General features: G+C 46.3%; 4 protein-coding genes across 8 annotated transcripts; 2 read left to right on the forward strand and 2 right to left on the reverse strand.

Moving 5' to 3' along the window:
- Positions 1-180: 180 nt before the first annotated feature.
- LOC148388877 (melanoregulin) lies at positions 181-4,670 on the reverse strand. Of its 3 annotated transcripts, XM_088393409.1 has the most exons (7): positions 4,482-4,670; positions 2,426-3,897; positions 1,774-2,008; positions 1,477-1,708; positions 903-993; positions 666-832; positions 181-522 (listed from the first exon to the last, which is right to left on the reverse strand). In XM_088393409.1, the coding sequence occupies exons 3-7, from the start codon at positions 1,848-1,850 to the stop codon at positions 442-444; spliced, it is 648 nt and encodes a 215-aa protein (XP_088249535.1). In that variant the 5' UTR covers positions 1,851-2,008; positions 2,426-3,897; positions 4,482-4,670; the 3' UTR covers positions 181-441. The 3 variants fall into 3 exon arrangements, with proteins under 3 accessions (XP_088249535.1, XP_088249534.1, XP_088249533.1); XM_088393408.1 differs by having other exon boundaries at positions 1,774-3,690; positions 4,482-4,669; XM_088393407.1 differs by having other exon boundaries at positions 1,774-3,897; positions 4,482-4,669.
- On the forward strand, positions 2,461-6,418 carry nipa2 (NIPA magnesium transporter 2). 3 transcript variants are annotated; one of them, XM_088393396.1, is made up of 6 exons: positions 3,119-3,273; positions 3,413-3,670; positions 4,142-4,198; positions 4,362-4,452; positions 4,540-4,700; positions 4,780-6,418. In XM_088393396.1, exons 1-6 carry the CDS (start codon positions 3,207-3,209, stop codon positions 5,406-5,408), a joined length of 1,263 nt encoding a protein of 420 aa, XP_088249522.1. In that variant the 5' UTR covers positions 3,119-3,206; the 3' UTR covers positions 5,409-6,418. The 3 variants fall into 3 exon arrangements, with proteins under 3 accessions (XP_088249523.1, XP_088249521.1, XP_088249522.1); XM_088393397.1 differs by lacking the exon at positions 3,119-3,273 and adding an exon at positions 2,461-2,728 and having other exon boundaries at positions 4,362-4,700; XM_088393395.1 differs by having other exon boundaries at positions 3,109-3,273; positions 4,362-4,700.
- Positions 6,365-17,914, reverse strand: cyfip1 (cytoplasmic FMR1 interacting protein 1). Its single transcript, XM_088393374.1, has 31 exons — positions 17,184-17,914; positions 15,225-15,342; positions 15,027-15,116; positions 14,254-14,331; positions 14,089-14,190; positions 13,844-14,025; positions 13,560-13,656; positions 13,320-13,448; positions 13,138-13,242; positions 12,981-13,072; positions 12,789-12,906; positions 12,602-12,724; positions 12,414-12,539; positions 12,178-12,344; positions 11,961-12,108; positions 11,730-11,883; positions 11,486-11,642; positions 11,307-11,403; positions 11,155-11,231; positions 10,961-11,069; positions 10,774-10,893; positions 10,515-10,714; positions 10,362-10,449; positions 8,199-8,342; positions 8,029-8,119; positions 7,800-7,930; positions 7,608-7,680; positions 7,420-7,514; positions 7,116-7,354; positions 6,900-7,047; positions 6,365-6,824 (listed from the first exon to the last, which is right to left on the reverse strand). The coding sequence occupies exons 2-31, from the start codon at positions 15,339-15,341 to the stop codon at positions 6,660-6,662; spliced, it is 3,762 nt and encodes a 1,253-aa protein (XP_088249500.1). The 5' UTR covers position 15,342; positions 17,184-17,914; the 3' UTR covers positions 6,365-6,659.
- fndc9 (fibronectin type III domain containing 9) lies at positions 8,484-10,057 on the forward strand. Its single transcript, XM_088393410.1, has 2 exons — positions 8,484-8,612; positions 9,339-10,057. The coding sequence occupies exon 2, from the start codon at positions 9,364-9,366 to the stop codon at positions 9,943-9,945; it is 582 nt and encodes a 193-aa protein (XP_088249536.1). The 5' UTR covers positions 8,484-8,612; positions 9,339-9,363; the 3' UTR covers positions 9,946-10,057.
- Positions 17,915-18,014: the final 100 nt, after the last annotated feature.

Here is an 18,014-nt window from a genome sequence, read left to right on the forward strand (position 1 = left end):
CGTAAGCCTGCGGAATGGTTGGACACGAGAGTCGACATACGACGTCTCGAGGTTACGAACGGCGCACCACAAAAAAAAAGAGGATGAAATTAAAATGCGCTATAATTCATGCAAATTCTGTCTGCACCTGTGCAAATGTTCAGTTTTTGCTGTTCTATAACAAGGTTCTGAACGGCAAAATGAATATTCTTCCAAAAGGAAGCAAACATTTTATTTTGCCAACACCACAAACTGTACATTTCATTTATACAACTCCAGTACAAATCCAGAATGCTATTTTATTCTTATTTTAGTACCGTTCATGTCATTAGCAACCCAATGTAGCAGTTAATGTTATCAATTAAATTGCCATAATTGAGTTGAAGTACAAACAGAAAATGTGGATTACAGTAAAAAATAGTATCTAATATTGCATACATAAACATATGTATGTGCTCCATTTTACCCATCTTGTCTCTTTGGATATTTTTCCACAGCCAGTCTGACAAAGTCGTCTGCGCTGTCCAGGGAAACCAGGCGGTCCTAAACAAGCCGTGCAAAAAAGAAACATGCCGAGGTAAGTCCTGATGCTTTATACAATCAACTGCCAGTGGCATGTTAATTCCATTAATTTAGTTAGCTAGCCTTTTATTAAATTAAGGGTGGGACCCAAATCTTGTGTGTACCATGACATAGAGGTATCTGGTCTGATGTCCCGTGCCTACAGGAAACAGGGATGTGTGTTCCAACAAATGGGTCAAGAGTTCTGTAGCTCTGGTGAGACCCTCCTGGTCTTGATTGAAGTAATTTTGATTGTTGACGTACAACAAGGAATCCACCTCAGACTGATAACCTGCAGGAGAAGAATCCACCCACCCAAAGTCACATAGAAACACATTGTTCAAATCAAAACAGTGTCTCACCTAATTGCAGCAGGATTTTTTCCCATCGTGCTCTCACTTCTCGTTTGGCGTAGCGTAGTGTGTGAATGTCATAATTCAGCTGTTCCCATTCCTTGGCAAAAGACATGATATTGGTTAAAAAGAGCCCACGCTCAATGGATTAAATGAGTCTTCAATTTTGCATCGTCAAATTCCTGTAGATGCCACTAGGTGGCGGAAAATCACCACATTTCCAAACGATACAAAGCGTTTACTACTGCCAAGTCCTTTTCTATTTTCATCCTTGTTTAGTATCTAATTTAATTTAATTCCTGGACGGCAGGGTGGGGGCTAATGGTTTATTTATATTTCCCAGATTGACCACGCTGTTGACCTAATTATCCAAAAGGAACATTATTTAATTGTTTAATGTGTTCCCGAATCATTTTTAGCTGAATTTGAAATTTGTGTGTCACATGAACTGATCAGTCAGCAAAGTGTGTTTACTCGTGCTCTAATTTTGTTAATGTGATGTTTCAAACTATCTTTGTGTTGGTTTTGTGTGGAAAAGCTCGCCGACCCTGACCCTGATGAAACCAACTCAAACGTGTCTCACCTCCGTGGCCTTGTCAACCTGATTCCTCATGCTGATGAAAGCCTGCAGTTCTCGGTCTGATTCCCTTCTTCTGGACGACGAGGCACGTTTGTTTGTCCTCGGGCTCAGCTGCGTGAGCCACGGCGGTCTGCTTTCCGGCCGCTGCCTGAAGACAATCTCCTCCTCTATGTCGCTACCGCTGGATCCACTGGACAGCTCCTCTGGTATCTCGCAAGCTTTGGCGTTGGGCATCCTGCAAAGAGAGAACGTGTTAAAAGGAACGAGACTGGCTGGACGATTTGGAAATCCTAGACTTACCGCAAAACTGCATTTTTCTTGCCTCTTTTGTACTTTAGGTAGAAGTGACAGCAGAACAGAGTCAAGCTGGCACCCATTTCTGCCAATGGATTCTCACTGAAGCTCCTCGAGTGAAGCGTTGACCTTCTTCCTCCAGTCCTCCTGAGTAACTCGATATGTTTCGATCCAACTAATATGTGTGTGTGTCAGAGGATGAATGCAAGTAGTGTCTTGCGTCATGTCCAATGAGAGTCATCTGTCAATTAAGGTTGGTCCACCACGTGAGTGGAAGGCAGTAGACAACAACCCAGTCAACGCGAAACAGACAGAATTCCTGCATGAGGATCTTTTTTTTTTTTTTTTTGCTTGTTGGCAGTTTTTCTACATAAGCTCGTATGATGAAGCGAACTTCTATCGGCCTCAAAGTTGCTGTAATGTGGGGAGGCGAGTCCCCCCTTGTGCCCCCCAGCTATCTGTGCCCATGAACTAATTAATATTATGACTTCCTTCAACATCACAGTGTTGTTTTTCTTATTTAACAATAAACACACACATTACTAGAATAATAGACCACTTCTGTTTATTTCAATGTAAACGCACCGTATTTTTTTTTTCTTACAATAATGAAAGTTTTGATCTCTTATTTTAAACATCAAAGAGGATCTTCGCTTACCCATCTTTGAGGTAGCTTTTAAGATGCGGTGCTCCATGTGCTCCAGAAACGCCCCCAACTCTGATAGAAGCGCAGATTGTGTGATCCCACGCGTGAACACTGGAGCGTGGGGCCGCTGCCGGCTGCTCAACAAGCCGCAAAAGCAGTCCAGTCCTGCCGGGTGCGCCAGCCAGAAAGACGACCAACCAGTCGTCGTCGCCTCGCCGGTTGTGATGGACGCAGAAAGTGGAAGGTGTGATGGTTCCAAAGTGGCCGTGGGTGTGAGCGCTATTCAACCGGTTGTCGTGGAGTGTCTTTAGAAAGGTACTTTGTCAACAAATTAATCCAAATAAAAATGGTTTTCTAGGTACGGGACCGACTTTGGCTAGCCGGAGTTAGCCCCTCATGCTAAGGAAGCTAGTGTTGCTACTGTGTGTGTAGAGTCGCTTACTTGTCTTTTTGTTTGATTTAACTCAAAACTAATCCCTTTCACCACCTTTAACGATTTTCGTTCACTTATTTTTGGAAAATAAACTTGACTTCCGACTGAAAATAAACCTAAACCCAACCGCGTAATCGTGCGCGTCAGCTAGCTGCGAGGCTAATTATGCTCACCTGTCGAGGTCACTTGAGTGACTGACAAAGACAACAAAAAGGACGAAACCCAAAAAAAAAAAAGCTCCTCAATTAACATAAGACAACGCGTGACGAGTCGTCAAAATACACCTTCAAGTGGGAAGTGGAGTGGCTTAGGTGTTTCCATAGGCGACCGAGCCGGTTCGACGAGATTGTGTAGCTCGCCATGGAGTGCAGTGTTAAAGTCGTGGACTCGGAGTCGAAACCGAATTGGACTTTTTGTAGCGAAAATGGTGCGTGAAATATGAATATTAATATATCGTCATCATATTTGTCTGCTTCTTTTTAGTACCTGTCTTGAATCATTTGTAGCCAGCTTTAAAAAAAAAAAAAAAAAAAACACTGACACAATACTTTGTTTTTTCTCCTAAGGCGTGTGGCTCGATTTGAGCTGCGCCTCCGGCCAGCAGAGACTTCTCGGCTGCCTGGTAGTCGATGTAACACAGGAGCAAAACGACAGCAGCAGCAATAGTAGCACACCCGGCTTCGGAATGGCTCAGGACCGCGGCAAGTACGACTTCTACATCGGCCTGGCTCTGGCCGTCAGCTCCAGCATCTTCATCGGAGGCAGCTTCATCCTCAAGAAGAAGGGCCTACTGCGTTTGGCTAGGAAGGGATCCATGCGAGCTGGTGAGAAGCTTTTCGATGACCTTCACAACAGAGGCTGGTTGAGTTGGTTTTGTCTCCATGGCAATGGAACACAAAAAGCCCGTCTTTTTATGTAATATAAGCTTTGGACTATCTATATAGATAGTGAGTGACAGATAAGCATCATCTTATCTCTATCCGGCAGTGCAACCCCAAACACGAGAGGCTTTTGTCATGTTCGTGAGACTCGCTGGCTCTTCTGCGTTTGTCTACAAACAGAACTTTAGCTAGTAAAACTTGTTAACTTGTAAAACTTGAAAGCGTCAAACCAGTGGAGGCACATTGTGGGGCACCCTTTTGTGTCGTCGCAATCGAGACAACGATTGACAAAACCTGTTACTCAATTTTGATTTTCTCTTCTCTAGTCGTGTTTTTTATTCCATGTGGTAATGAAAATGGAATGTGGCCATGAGATCACCTTTTCACAAGTTTTTTCTCTCATAAACCTTTCAGGTCAGGGCGGCCATGCTTATCTTAAGGAGTGGCTTTGGTGGGCTGGTTTACTTTCAAGTAAGTGAATGCAAGCCGGAATTCGTGTTTGTTTTCCTGCTCGGAATTCTATGAAGTCAATTGTTCATCCTCATAAAACCTTAAAAAAACTGCGTGTTTGTTTAGAAGAATTTATTTTTGTGAAATAAAAGCATAATGTTTGCTGTTTTTGTGTCATTTTCAGTGGGTGCGGGTGAAGCCGCTAATTTTGCAGCGTACGCTTTCGCCCCCGCCACTCTGGTCACGCCTCTAGGCGCCCTCAGCGTGCTTGTCAGGTACACAAAGAATCCTTTAGCGTTCTTACTGTCACATAAACGTCGAAGGTTGTCATCAATGATTACAGTCTCCCTCCTCTCCTTCAGCGCGGTGTTGTCATCATACTTCCTGGGCGAACGCTTGAACCTCCACGGTAAGCTGGGCTGTCTTCTCAGTGTGTTGGGTTCCACCACCATGGTCATACACGCCCCCAAAGAGGAGGAGATCGGCAGCCTGGACAACATGGCACGGAAGTTGATTGACCCAGGTAAGTTCTTTGACATACCACTAGAGGGAGCCAAACTACGTACATTTCTGAGGCTTTGCTCTCCGTGTCTCTCGTTGAGGCTTCTTCATCTTCGCCACGGCGGTGGTGACGGTGGTGCTGTTGCTGATCGTGGGGGTGGCCCCGCGCCACGGCCAGACCAACATCTTGGTGTATATCAGCATCTGCTCACTCATCGGCTCGCTGTCCGTGTCGTGCGTGAAAGGCCTGGGCATCGCCATTAAGGAGGCGCTGGGAGGCGTCAACGTGATGCGCGCACCCTTGGCCTGGCTCCTCCTGCTGGGGCTGGTGGTCTGCGTGGGGACGCAGATCAACTTCCTCAACAAGGCGTTGGACATCTTCAACACGTCCCTGGTGACGCCCATATACTACGTGTTCTTCACCACCTCGGTGCTCACCTGCTCGGCGGCGCTCTTTAAGGAGTGGCAACACATGGGCGCCGCCGACATCATCGGCACGCTGGCCGGCTTCCTCACCATCGTGGTGGGGATCTTCTTGCTGCACGGCTTCAAGGACGTCAACGTCAGCTTGGCCGCACTGGCCGCCACCACCCGCAAGGACCAGAGGAACGCCAACGGCGCCTACCTCGAAGCTAACGGCACGTACCAACTCCTCCGAGCTGATGGCGACGAGGAGCGCGAGACGCCGTTTGACGCCGTTTCCAGGCGTAACGGGAGCCTGGCGTCGTAGAGACAATCAGGTCCGATGGATTGTACTTGTTTTAGTTTGCCTTACTTCCATTTTTTCCCCCTCTTCTCACTTTTCAATTCAGTTGTAGCACTGGGGAGAAAAAGACTGTTGGGAGTCCCTTGGAGGAATTCATGAAGTGAAAATCATATCCATATGCATTTATACAGTTTTGGAAAATAATTATGAAATCACTCACGTTTTCCTTTTTTTGTCATTTAAGGGTACAGTGGCCAGGGATAGCTACCTGGCTCTATATTATTTTTTTAAGTCAAGTCATGACATTCCTATTCATTGCAATGGGCAAAGATGATTTGAGATACAATCCTGTTCAAAGGCATTGTATTGTAATCTTGAGCATTTCTCTCCAGAAAGTGAAAATGGTCAAAATACAATATCAACATTTTTTTTTGTGATTTGTAACTAGGTGAGTGATTCCTGACTAACCTTCCTCTTGCATTCCTGGGTCAATTTGACTCATATGACTGTAACCCTCCTGTTATGTTTGTGTTTAAAAATGATCAGCAAGTGGCCCGATTCAATTGGCATTAGCCAATTAGCTCTGTTAAAATTGAAAAATGAATTGATTGCATTTCAATGGGAAAATTGGAGACATTTTGAGATCCAAGCATGGCTGCAGAACAAATTATACTTGTATCTCAAGGCACGACTCATGACTCTACTTACCTTTTCTCATGTTTTACACATGAACACTAAGTATAGCAATCATAGGATCATCAAGTTTTTTAAATGAGCAGAAATATTATACTTTTCATTTTAATATTAAAACGGGTCCCTTTGATCCACAGCATAGACGGAGGGTTAAACTTAATTTTCATGCACTGGAAATATCATTTATATTTAACATGAGGTTTGACTGTCAATACAAATTGTTGTGATATGTGAAAGTAACTATTTTTGTTGTTTTTAATTTCTTTTAAAAAATGCATCTCTGCAGATGAACAGATTTGTTACATATTTATTGAAATAATAAAAGGATGATTAAAAGTCAAGGCGCTGTCAATAGAAATGCGTTGGCATGCAAAATATGAAAAACTTCACCTCAAGTCTAATGTTCCACCACCACCACAAAATCTTTTTAAATATTAATCTCTTAGAAAGTCTAGAAGTATAAAACAAATCTATTTCCCCGATAAGGCACGTGTGAATACAAAAAGTTGGGAATAACACCCTGTGGTCTTTGCTAACCAAGTCAAAGAGGAAAAAAAAGGAATATTTGTAATATTTTTGCCTTCAACTGCTGGCCAGCGATTGATGAATGGGCGGCTGGAAACAGCGCACGTGCTCCACCGGCATGTTCTCACCATCGCCCGACTTGAGGTACTTGTTCAGGATGGCGAAGATCTCGTTGTTGAGCACTTGGAACTTGCGGATGCGGTCCACCATTTTCTTCAGCACCTGGGAAAAAACATCAAGTATACAAATGAGACCTCAATGTAACTTCACAACCCGCCTCACGGTCCGGGTACTTACTACACTCTTGATGAGCTCGTCCTTGCCGTCGTGCTTCTGCACCTTGAGGAGGTGGTAGCTGAAGTCCAGGATGTCGAAGCGTCTCTGCTGGCCCAGCAGAGTGATGATCATGCAGCCTGTCCAGTGGAGGCCGTCGCCGAAGCACTGCCTGAAAAACCGGACCGGACCCACCCGTTGAAATTTGATTCTACGGTTGAAAAATTACGCAACACTTACTCGACGGTGTACTCGTGCTCGCCGACGGGAATGCAGTAGACAAACTGCATGGCGCTCCACAGGCGGTGGAACTCCACGCACTCATCCACGTGCATGACGCCGTTGCTGGGCAAAGGGCCGCGCCAGATGGGGTCGTCCAGGAAGCCGCGAACGCGCGCCAGGATCACCTCAAACATGGACAGGCCGCAGCAGAGACGCTCCTTGGTCAGCAGGTCGCCCTCACGAGCGATGGCGATTTGCTGCGGAAAGGGAAATTCCAACTCAAATTGTTGAATTTATTGGATGCAAAAGAAGTTGGGCCTACCTGCGGCGTGCCGAGGCGCTCGATGAGAGGAACCATGTGCAGTGCCGTATATTTGGCCTCCAGGCGCTTCATCTTGGCGTCCAAGCGCTCGCCCTCTGTCAACACACACATGCCAATCATTTCATTTGGTACACTTTTTTTTTTCAAATGAATCTCAGGCATTTATTTATAATTTGGTTGCTGTTTACCTTTAATGTGGACCCTGGGCAGAATGTTCTGGAAAGGTGCTGCATGTAACAGATCACAAACCTCCTCCTGTGACTGCACAACAATAACACAGATCAAAATGCACGTGTCAGATGTTTTTTTTTTTTTTTTTAGTCGAGTTTGATTATATCAGTTCTACTTTTAAAACCCTCTTGGATAAACTTTGGTCGTACCAGACTCTGCTCGCTGAGTAGACAGAAGAGGAGGGCATTGCCCACTTCCCGCAAGCTCTGGAAGCAAACCGTCTTGAGCTCGGCGTACTCCACGATGTCCTTCAGCTGGTGGTGGAAGAACTCCAGGATTCCTGATGAAAAAAATAAAAAAAGGCATACATCAAAAAGCGGAAAATTGATTTATTTATTTTAGGCCAATGTCGATTTTGATATCTGAGCACACACAAACCTGGCGAGCCGTACTCGTGGCGAGGAAGCCGGCAGATCTTGGGCATCACCTCCATCAGGGTCTTCACGTACTGCATGATGGTGCCCTGAAGCTACAAAGGCCAGCCAGCAGACACCTCATTAGGTACACCCGCACCATCCCAGCGTCGGCAAACTACAAATGGGACTCACCAGGCTCTTGACCACTTTGAGGAGCTCCTCCATCACCACGGCGATGCCCTGGTAGCCCAGCAGCCGGCACATGACCTTGATGTGCGGTGGGCCCACAAAGTTGCGGTAGCAGCTGAAAATGCTGCTGTAGGTCAAGTTCAGCGTCTGGGGGGGGGGAGAAAACGTCAGCATTGCTTTTCAGGAGCAGATGGGTTTGTTTGGAAATTGGGATTGCTCTCTTTTCAATCACGGACTGGAGGATATTCAAACCTAACCCGCCCCCATGGCCCCACCCCTTTCCAGTCCATTGGCGGATGAGCACACACCCGACCGCAGCGGCTCAAACAAGGACGCGCTGATTTGCACTCCGCATGTCGACAGCGTCGTCCCAGATGTGACGGGATGAGACTCAGGATAATCTGAGAGCCCGGCGAGGTAAGTCCTACGTTTTCCGCAGTTATTTCTTTCTCCAAACATGAAATATTATTTTAATATTCAACGTGGAAATGGTTGGTTTGTTGCTATGGGTTACAGATGGCAGACAGTGTGACTTTGTGCAAGGCTAAGAAAAGGAAACATTTTTGACAAAGTAGCAAAATTTGACACCAATTTTTACATCTAAAACTGTCTTTTTTTTTAAATTGCTAGTTTTAAACATGCGCCCTCTAGTGGTATGCACAAATCATATCCAAAGTACAAGTCAGTTATATTTCGACTTTGGACGTCATTAAATACAACTGAACTGCAATAATATACATTTTAGAAAATAACCCCTCGTCTAATTCTTGATCAAAAAAAACATGATCGTGGTACTTGCAGTATTTTTTTTTAGGTGGTACTTAGTGTACAAGGCTTGTAAGCTGCTGCTTTACAGCAATCGTTGGGATATTTTAAAAAGAGTCAAAAGGTTGGCGGTGACTCAATGACCTCTTGGCAAATCATTGGGGGCGATTATGTAATTTAATCTGGCCAGTAGCTAGGTTTTATTCCAGACAATCCGCCTGAACAGAATGCTTATTATGCTGTCATTGTTCCCTAATCCCAATGCGGGGGGGATCGTGCACCGCCATTGACATCTGTAATTATTCGCAAAACGATGCGCAGTGGGTTGATTAATCTTGGGCCACTTATTCGAGATTTTTCTTTGCACTGGAATTACAGGAGAGGAAGCGTTTTCGCTGTTCCCATGGCGATCGCAGTCTACAACGTGTCGGCGACCTCGGCGAAGGTGAGTTGGCTCCCGTCGGCCGGCTGCCTGGACACCTTCTACAGCGTCATGTACAGCCCCAACTGGAACAGCCTGCTGATGGCCTTCAAGCGCAAGAGCTTCATGCACGAGGAGCGTATCCCCGTCAGCCAGACGGCCGCCCACCTGGCCAACCTGCTCCCGCAGACCACTTATTTACTGTGCGTCACGTGCCAGGCGGCCAACCCTGCGCGGGAGCAGTGCCAGGTGTTCGGCACGCTGAGCGACAGCGGCGAGGGGCAGGAGCGTGGCGGCTGGGAAATGGCCGCCGGCGCTTGGTTGACCTGCTGCCTTCTGCTGCTTGTTATCGCCGGCGTCCTGCTAAGGGGGTGCTTGCACGGCGTGTGCACAGGTCGAGCGAGCGGCGGAGAAGGATGCTCGGTGGTGACCGAAGCCATCCGCACGGCTCGCTCCACGTCCGGGCGGCTCTACACTCCCCGAGGGAGCCGCGACCACGGCGGCCAACGCGGTCTGCACGAGCTCAGGGCGTTGGCTCAGCTGTCTGGGAGCGAGCCAGCTTGAGCCAATTGGATTGAGGTCATCGCCATATTGTCCGGCCAGACGGAATTATGTTCTACTGAACTACGGATTATAATGGAATATTATGCGTCAGGAAATTAAAAAAAATACCCACTTCAAATTGACTGCTTAGTTCGTTCTTTTAATCTGCATAAATGAATCGCTTAATCCTCGAGAGGTATAAAGTGGGGCAATTGAGGATGAGGGTCGGGCTACAGGTTTGCTTTCTGCGTCTGACATAACTGAGCATTTATTGTGATGGTGTTGATGCTTTATGATCGTCTCCATTTTAAGTCATTTGTCACCATCTTGTGGCAGTGGTATGTAAATACAATTCCCTCCGTCTATTTTTTTAACAGCGGAGCATTGGATATGAATCCAGGTTTGATTCCAAATATGCAACTACAGATGGCACTGACCTTGGATCCGTATAGATACTGTGGTTGAGCATTGGGTGGCTTGTCCCTCTGGAACTCCTGAGAGAAAGGAAGGACTGTGCGCACGAACCTGAGAACAAAACATCAGAGCTCAGTCCGGACGGACGTCGGATCCCGGCGGAGCGTCCCGGCTACCTGTTGGTGGAGCCGTTGTAGCAGTAGTTGGGCAGGAAGTCGTAGTTGAGCTCCCAGAAGACGTGCAGCGTGATGCGGCCGTATGGCGCCGACACGTTGTGGTTGGCCTCGCGGAACATGGCGTCAAAGCTATCCAGCGTCAGGAACTTGCAGAGGAGCTTGTGCGTCAAGCGGTTGATCTCGAGGAGTCCTTCCAGTTCCTTCAGGACACAAAATTAGCTCCTCAATCCTGTCAAATGTAATCAGAGTACTTCCCTACCATGATTGAAGTGAGATCTTCGCTCTCAAAGCGATTGATGGCCAGCTCCAGGGACTTGTACAAGGCGGCCGAGACCCTCTGAGTGATGAGTCTGTTCAGGTCGATGGAGCGGCCGAGGAGCTGCGGAATGCTAACTGTTTTAGCGATGCTAGCGGTGTCATCGGAGCTGTGAGGAGAAAGGTGGTACCTGTACGTGGCGCTGCTTCAGCAGAGTCTCGTAGCGGTTGGAGGCCGGCCAGGGAATGTTGGCCCCCTGGTTCTTACAGTCGGCACGCAAACGTTTGTCCAGGAGAAGACTAAAAGGAAACAGAAAAATAGAAAGCCATATTTTTTTTGTGGATTTCGTATTCAGAGTTCTGGCTCTGTTGCTCTCCGAGCTACCTTCCGGCGAGGATCTTGTAGTAAGCGAATATCTGATCGGCCAGCTTGTAGACAAACTGATCGAAGCACAAGTTGACCTGAAAGAAGGCAAAATGAAGAAAGAGTGAAAAACAATTTTGGTTTCGGGTTGACAGAAATGGGGAATGGATTACCTCGGCTTCTATTTCGTCATAGAGGAACTGCTTCTTGAACTTGGTCAGGGCGTAGTGGGCGCTGTCGTTGTACAAATCCAGAGGATAAAGCACGTACCTGAAACAAAAAAACATTTCGTATCACATCATGCAATGAAAAAAAATCCATTGACAAATATTCAAACTCGAGGTGTGCTCACTCCATCATAGAAGATTCCTTGGTCTCCAGAATGTGATCTGTGAGGATCCAGGGCATGGACATCTCGATGGGGAACTGGATCCTGCGTCCCATGGTGAGCTCCAGGAAGAACTCCCTGAACCAAAGCTGGGAGAGGTCGCAACAGTGCTGCAAGGTTTCTACACACAAGTGGGCAGAGAGACACAACATGTCATTTGTTGGAATCACAACAGCGATGGGTTTGTTTGGTAGAAGTGGAGGCTCACCACTGAAGTTCAGCAGGTGGGTGTAGAAGAAGGACTCGCGGTGGAACCTCTCGATATCCAGGATGGTGGGGCCCTCCAGACTGCTGCGCAAGGTCTTCTTGGAGCCGCTTTTGTCGGCGATCAGGGACTCCAGCATGGTCCTCACCATGTAGAGCTTCAGAAGCGAGGAAAGTAGTTCATTTGGAATATGAGCAAAATCATGAGTGGGATGTGCCCAAAATGAGATGTCACCTGAGTGCTGGAAGGTCCCACGGCTCGTCGAGGGACCTTGATGTCGAATCCGCCCTTGGGGTCCTTTTCCCCACGGAGGGCCGGGTCGTTGTGCGGCTCACGCCCCGTCTCCCAGTCGCACACCGTCTTTCGGATGGCTTGGAGCACGCTGAGAAGGAGGAGCAGAAAAAAAAAAGGTCAAAGGTGCTCATCGTTTGAGGGGGTTGCTCGGTCGCACCTCTGGATGACGTTCTTCTTCTTCTTGATGGCCTGACGCAGCGGGTCGCGCAGGGTCACCTGCGAGAAATCCTGCAGGACCGAGTAGATGGTGTGGCGGATGGCGTGGTTGAACACGCTCTCCATGCGGCCCATCAGCACCTGCAGACCTTTGATCATGGCGATCACCTGCGACAGCCCAACATTTCAGATTCAACATTTCATTGACCACAAAAGCCCCCATTGTGATTGACCCACCTCCACCAGGGCAAACTTTTCTTCACTGGTGTAGTTATATCGAGTGGCGCGCTCGTATTCCTCGGCATTGTCGGGGCACTCCTTGTTGGAATACTTGTCGGTGGGATGCACCAGTTTCCAGGAGTACTGAGGAGAAAAGTGTCAGAAGAAAAATGGCGGCTCACTGTACATGCCAATGATCGACTCACCACTTCCATGACGTGAGCGCTCCACTGCGACATGAGCTGCATGCCCTGCAGAGCCAAGTCAAAAAGCTTTCTGTACTCCAAATCCGTCTTCTGGGCCTCCTGACGCCCCGAGCCGGTCACCACCTAGTTGAATCATTTCCATCAGCTTCGGCGTCTACTTAAGATAATTCACGTCATCCGTACCAACCTCGCTGTTGCTGTAGCGGGCGAGCTCGGAGATGAAGCGCATGTGATCCTCGCGGATCTGAATCATCTGCTCGCAGATGTTGTACTGAGGGCTGCTGGATATGGACGTGCATGTCCATCTGGAGGGACAGTTAAGGAGAGATGATGGGTTATATAGACATGGACGACATGTGAGAGCGGGCTCTCCTCTCACCTGGATTTGTTCTCCTCAAAGTGAGCGCTGGTCTTGATGTACCGAGACAACTCGATCTGCATGTCGCCGAAAAGTGGAACCACCTGTAGTTGCTGTAAAGGAAATGAGCCGTGATGATGAGTCGAGTTTAGGTCAAATGATGCTCCTCGATTCATACCTTGAAAAACTTATCAATCTTGGTCAGGTTGATCCTCTTCTTGGCGTCCATCTTGTAGATGTTGCTGCTGTTTCCATCCATGAGGTACAAGCCAAAGCCCATGACCTGGTTGAAAGGGGGAGGGAGGGGGGGAGTAGAGGGGGTCAGTTCTGCTGATAAAAAAATACACCGTGCCGACTTACTTTGAGCAGCATGTGCTTCTCTCCGGGGGTCAGGTACATCTTGTTGTCGTAATACTCGGCGCACAGGTTGACGATGTCGGCCAGCAGCTCCTCGTAGCCGTTGATCACCTCCAGCTGCTGCTGCAAAGACTGCGTGTGTGGAGAAAAAAGATTTATCCGATTGCAAAACGGGTGGAATGTTACGACGAGGAAATTTATGGGAAAGATTAAATGTTCATTATACAACACTGATCTGTATACCTGAGTGATTTTGTTGTGGTTTGCCAGGAACATGGACAAGTTCTGGGATTCCTGGATGGATGAGGGCTCAGACATTTTACGAAGAAACTGGGCGGCGCTGGGGGACAAAAAGGAACAAGCGTTTCACAAAATCTCACGGGAATATTCATTCAGTCCAAACAATTTTAGTAGCAAATTCTGACTTTTTAAAAAATATATAGATTTTTCCTCAATATTTTTTAATAATAAAATATTGCTGGTTTTTTTATTGATATAATCAAATGCAGGCTGTTGTTTGTTCCTACCGCTTGTAAGCCGAGTGGTCGTTCTTGACGCTGCACTTCATGTTCTTGAGCTCGTCGAGCACGGCAAACATGTTGATGAATTTCCCCAGCGTCAGCAGGTAGGCCTCCGACACAAAGTCCTTGCGCCGCTCGGTGTGACAAAGGCGGCGCACCTCGCCGCAGAAGCGGTCGATGGCGGTGCGCTACAAGGTAAACGTAAACGATGGGGATTGGCGTTGCAGATGCGATTGTAACGTGTCACCTACCTGAAAGTACATGAAGTTCATCAGTTTGGTAACTTCGGGCTCCAGGACCTCCACCGTCTTCTCGTAGATCTCCACCCGGTTGGGCTGCTCGTTGCATTTCACCTGCGAGAGGAAAGCGACGAGTGAGGCTAAGGTGGCGCTGGGTTTACGACTCACGGTGGTTACCTGTGGAATTGCGCGTGAGCAGCTCCTCCAGGTGTACAGCATGACCGCGTACTCTTGACCCTCCTCCAGCATCTCATTCTATGGCCACAAACGACAACAATGTCAAAATGGAAGACACTTATTGGACAATTTTTCAGGCACACCGTTTGCCTTGTTTTCCTACGAAACTTGATTTTAAATAACATTAAATCTGTTCCTATTTACAGAACTCAAAAGCACTTATTTTAAATTGTGTTTCCTGACTGCACCCCAAAAAAAAATAAAGCCATGTACTAAATACCACTGCACAGATTTTTATTTATTAAAAGAATATATATCATAAAAACACTATGTATCCACTTATTGCCCCAGATTTCATGGCATAGTATCAAAATGATTTTTTTTGGATACAGTTGAGACACTGTACCTAATAAAATGTCCATTCTCTGTTTTCCAATAGCTCACTCAGTTCACAAAAATGCTTTAAGGCATGCATGAGTCATTTACTCCCAGGAGGTGGCAGGGTGGAGGAGGAGAGCAAAGCGAGGCATTGCTGCTTCCAAACAAAGTTCTATTTGATTCCAAGACACAGGAATGACCCCCCCCCCCACCACCACCCACCCTCTCCCTTTGACACAATTTCTTTCGAATCCTGCCAACGACGCCCCGGTGGCATCCACTTGTCCTCAAAATGCAAAACAACGTAATAATATTCCAACTATTTCTTTCACTAAGATAAATCCTTGACTAAATCAAACATTCCGATTTGAAAAGAGTGAATGTAGCTAGCGCACCATGCTGGAGTGAACAGTGGCCTGCTCGATGTATCGAGCGATGCCCGTGACGAAGGCGTTGCGGTCCTCAAAGTTGGTGTTGAAGTTGGGCTGCGGGAGGAAGGACGGAACAAGAACAATCAACACTAGCCGAAGCACTCGCATACGTTTCGATTACTTTAGTCCAGATTGTCAATTAAGGATCATTGGGGCGCTTACTTGGTACATGACCGAGGAGGGGAGGGGCTCGATGCACGGCTGCTGGTCGGGCAGCGGCAGCTCCTCCAGAAGGTCCACGTTGGACAGCGCATCCTCTAAAGTCACAGTGGACGCCATTCTGTTGGAAAGATTCACAAAATATACAGAAGACAGAAATCAGATAATCTTTTTTTCATATGCAAAAGTGTTTCATTTTAGTATTAGTTTTTTGTTTATTTTGCTTCCTCCCCAAATTATGGGCGACCTCAGTTTGACACCACCGGCCAAGCGCAACAAACAAAATGGTGTCGAGTTGTGCTTCATCACATTGATGCTGACTGCTTATTTTCCCTCCGATAGCGAACAATCAGCAAGTCAAACAAAGCTCGTCGGCCCCGGAGGGTCACAGGAGGACATCAAAGTTGACCATAGTCCGCTAACCAGTTTTTTTGCATTGCGTGACCTTTGCAAAGCAATACCGAGTCGTTGGGACGTTAATTTCGGTCATCAGCAGAGGGCGATATTGCCCAAAATGGTCGCCACGAGATGACTGAAAATTGCTGTATCGGTATCATGGAAGTAGTATTAATCCAAATACTGCGTTTTAACTTGAGATGCCACAACATGGATTTTTTTAAATAAAAAAAAGGGGGGTGCTAGTTCCTCTTTAAAGTTTTGCCAATCTTACTTGCAACAAGTGAGCAGACAAGGAAGTGTAAGTGGAAAGCACGGGATGGAAAGAAGCCACTTCTGCTCACAAATCTACCTTTTTCTTTCAATGTGCTTCAAGAATCGATTGATCTCGACTATATAGAACCGAAAAAAATCTTCCAAAAAGAATTGGTTGCATAAGACATGACTTCTAAATAAAGGGTAACCAAAGTGTCTCCTCTGATAAAAGAGATCGCGCTCGAGAAGTGTTACTCGGTAAGAGGCTTAGTACTAAGCGGGTGACGAACACAGAAGCAAGCAACATCCATCATTTAATGTCTACTCAATCTGAACTTCTTTGTGACATCACAGGAAGTACAGTCATGTGGTCATTCACATTTTTAATGGCCATTTATGTGTAAAAATATGTTAACCAGAGCAAAAATGTATAATAAGTGAGAGTGAGATTATGATATGTTTAACATTTCAAAGCTTGAGCTGAAGATTCCATTTCCTGCTCTTAGGTTATCAGCACTCTTCAACTTCTCCAAAAGGCCGGCAATGCATTACAGAACTTCCTGACAGTTAAAAAAGATATCTAGGAAATACCTTTTAAAAATGTTAACTAGAAATATGTGTGTGGGGGGGAGGATCTGCTGCCCTTGCAATTCCTTACTGTTCAGGTCACTTTCTGAGTCCTTTATATGACTTGTAAGTTGTAACATGTTTTAATGTGAAAATTTTTGAAACATATAAATTGAGAAAAATTAGAAAACATTTTTGGTTGGAAAAAGGTGGCTAAAACTCATATGCTCTGTGTTCCTTCGATTTTTTTTTTTATTACTGTACATGAAAATTAACTTTTTGTTTTTCACCATTCTACTAAATGCAGCACCATGACAGTGAACGGGAGTTACAGTCCCGTGAACGCATCATAAACCACAACTACACTTTTACACCACACTTCCTCCCCTGTTCAACAAAAACGAGCACTCTTATGTACATATTATGCAGTTAAAACACTAATACAAGACACCATTTTATTAATTTCAAAATTATTCGTTTTGCCTTTGAAGTGAGAAAGTGCCTGCCCCCAATATGTCGCTGCGGTGAGCCTGCCGCGGCCTCACCACTCGACCCACTAAGGGAAAAAAGTTATATGTTTTAAAATACTTCTGGAAGGCAAAACCCACAATATTTGACATTAAAGCAAAGTTTGTTGATATTTCGGGGTGGTTGGGGGGGGGGGCATTCAAGCAGGCGACATTTAGAAAGCCTACACCCAAAGTTTGCTAGCTTAACTTCGGCGTTCAATCTGTCCAAACTCACCCGCCGAGAGTTGTTGGTTAGCTTCGGGAATCCGAGAGTCGACTAAGCCGACAGCAGCGCCATTCAGCCGGGCACGTCGTCGATTCCTCCCCTTCCTCCGTTTCCAACGAGGCTGGAAGTCCAAGTTAGTGTGTACGGGGAGTTTTTCCACGGTATCGTCGGCAGCTTGGGGAGTCCTTCCAGGCTCGGTGTTATTACCATGGGGCGGAGCACGGAGTTCCTGTCCAGGCTCAAACAAACTGGGAAATCCAACAGGAAGAGAAAAAGAGAGCCACTAACAGGCGGACGCAGAGGAGAGGAGTTGCCACCCCCATTTTGCCAGGAAAGGTGAAGCCAAAGGAATGTCCAATGGACCCCCGCATACTTGCGGTTCGACATCCGCGGATTCACGTATCCCATTTTCCTCTCCCAATATATTTTGATTTATTTATTGGAGTGCCCTGGGGTCGGGGAGCCCACCCCGTACTTTGCGGAAAACACTTATTTGATATCCCCACTTATCCAAGAATTAACTAATGGTTAAAAAAAAAATCTGTTTTGTGACCACTCCTTCAACTCAAAACTTGGAAATGTCTATAATCCTTCCCACTCTCCAAAATATGCTTTTAATGCATAAAATAGCACTAATATTTTAGTTTATACCTTGGTACTTTTTTTACTTCAATTCAATGGACATTGTACCACTGCTGTAAGTGCGCTCATTGGCCACATGGGGGCAGTATAACAGACATAAGGCTATGAAAGGGTTTGAAAAGTTTGATTTAAGCGTTTTTAAACTATATTTGATAATGCACTTACCTTAACTAAATGAAAATGCTGAAGAATGTATCA

Source organism: Syngnathus floridae, chromosome 13 (genome assembly GCF_059516105.1).
Source record: "Syngnathus floridae isolate MCC-2025c chromosome 13, RoL_Sflo_1.0, whole genome shotgun sequence".
Taxonomy (NCBI): Eukaryota; Metazoa; Chordata; class Actinopteri; order Syngnathiformes; family Syngnathidae; genus Syngnathus; species Syngnathus floridae.

Excerpts from the sequence above, each read along its gene's own strand:
- nipa2 (XM_088393395.1), top strand. The coding sequence starts at position 3,207 with ATGGAGTGCAGTGTTAAAGTCGTGGACTCGGAGTCGAAACCGAATTGG. Across the intron at positions 3,671-4,141 it reads GAAGGGATCCATGCGAGCTG|GTCAGGGCGGCCATGCTTAT; the intron begins GTGAGAAGCTTT and ends TAAACCTTTCAG. Across the intron at positions 4,701-4,779 it reads ACGGAAGTTGATTGACCCAG|GCTTCTTCATCTTCGCCACG; the intron begins GTAAGTTCTTTG and ends TCTCTCGTTGAG.
- fndc9 (XM_088393410.1), top strand. The coding sequence starts at position 9,364 with ATGGCGATCGCAGTCTACAACGTGTCGGCGACCTCGGCGAAGGTGAGT.
- LOC148388877 (XM_088393409.1), bottom strand. The coding sequence starts at position 1,850 with ATGGGTGCCAGCTTGACTCTGTTCTGCTGTCACTTCTACCTAAAGTAC. Across the intron at positions 1,709-1,773 it reads AAGAAAAATGCAGTTTTGCG|GATGCCCAACGCCAAAGCTT; the intron begins GTAAGTCTAGGA and ends CTCTCTTTGCAG. Across the intron at positions 833-902 it reads AAAAATCCTGCTGCAATTAG|GTTATCAGTCTGAGGTGGAT; the intron begins GTGAGACACTGT and ends CTTCTCCTGCAG.
- cyfip1 (XM_088393374.1), bottom strand. The coding sequence starts at position 15,341 with ATGGCGTCCACTGTGACTTTAGAGGATGCGCTGTCCAACGTGGACCTT. Across the intron at positions 13,243-13,319 it reads AGAAGCACATGCTGCTCAAA|GTCATGGGCTTTGGCTTGTA; the intron begins GTAAGTCGGCAC and ends CCTTTCAACCAG. Across the intron at positions 12,907-12,980 it reads TTTGAGGAGAACAAATCCAG|ATGGACATGCACGTCCATAT; the intron begins GTGAGAGGAGAG and ends CTGTCCCTCCAG.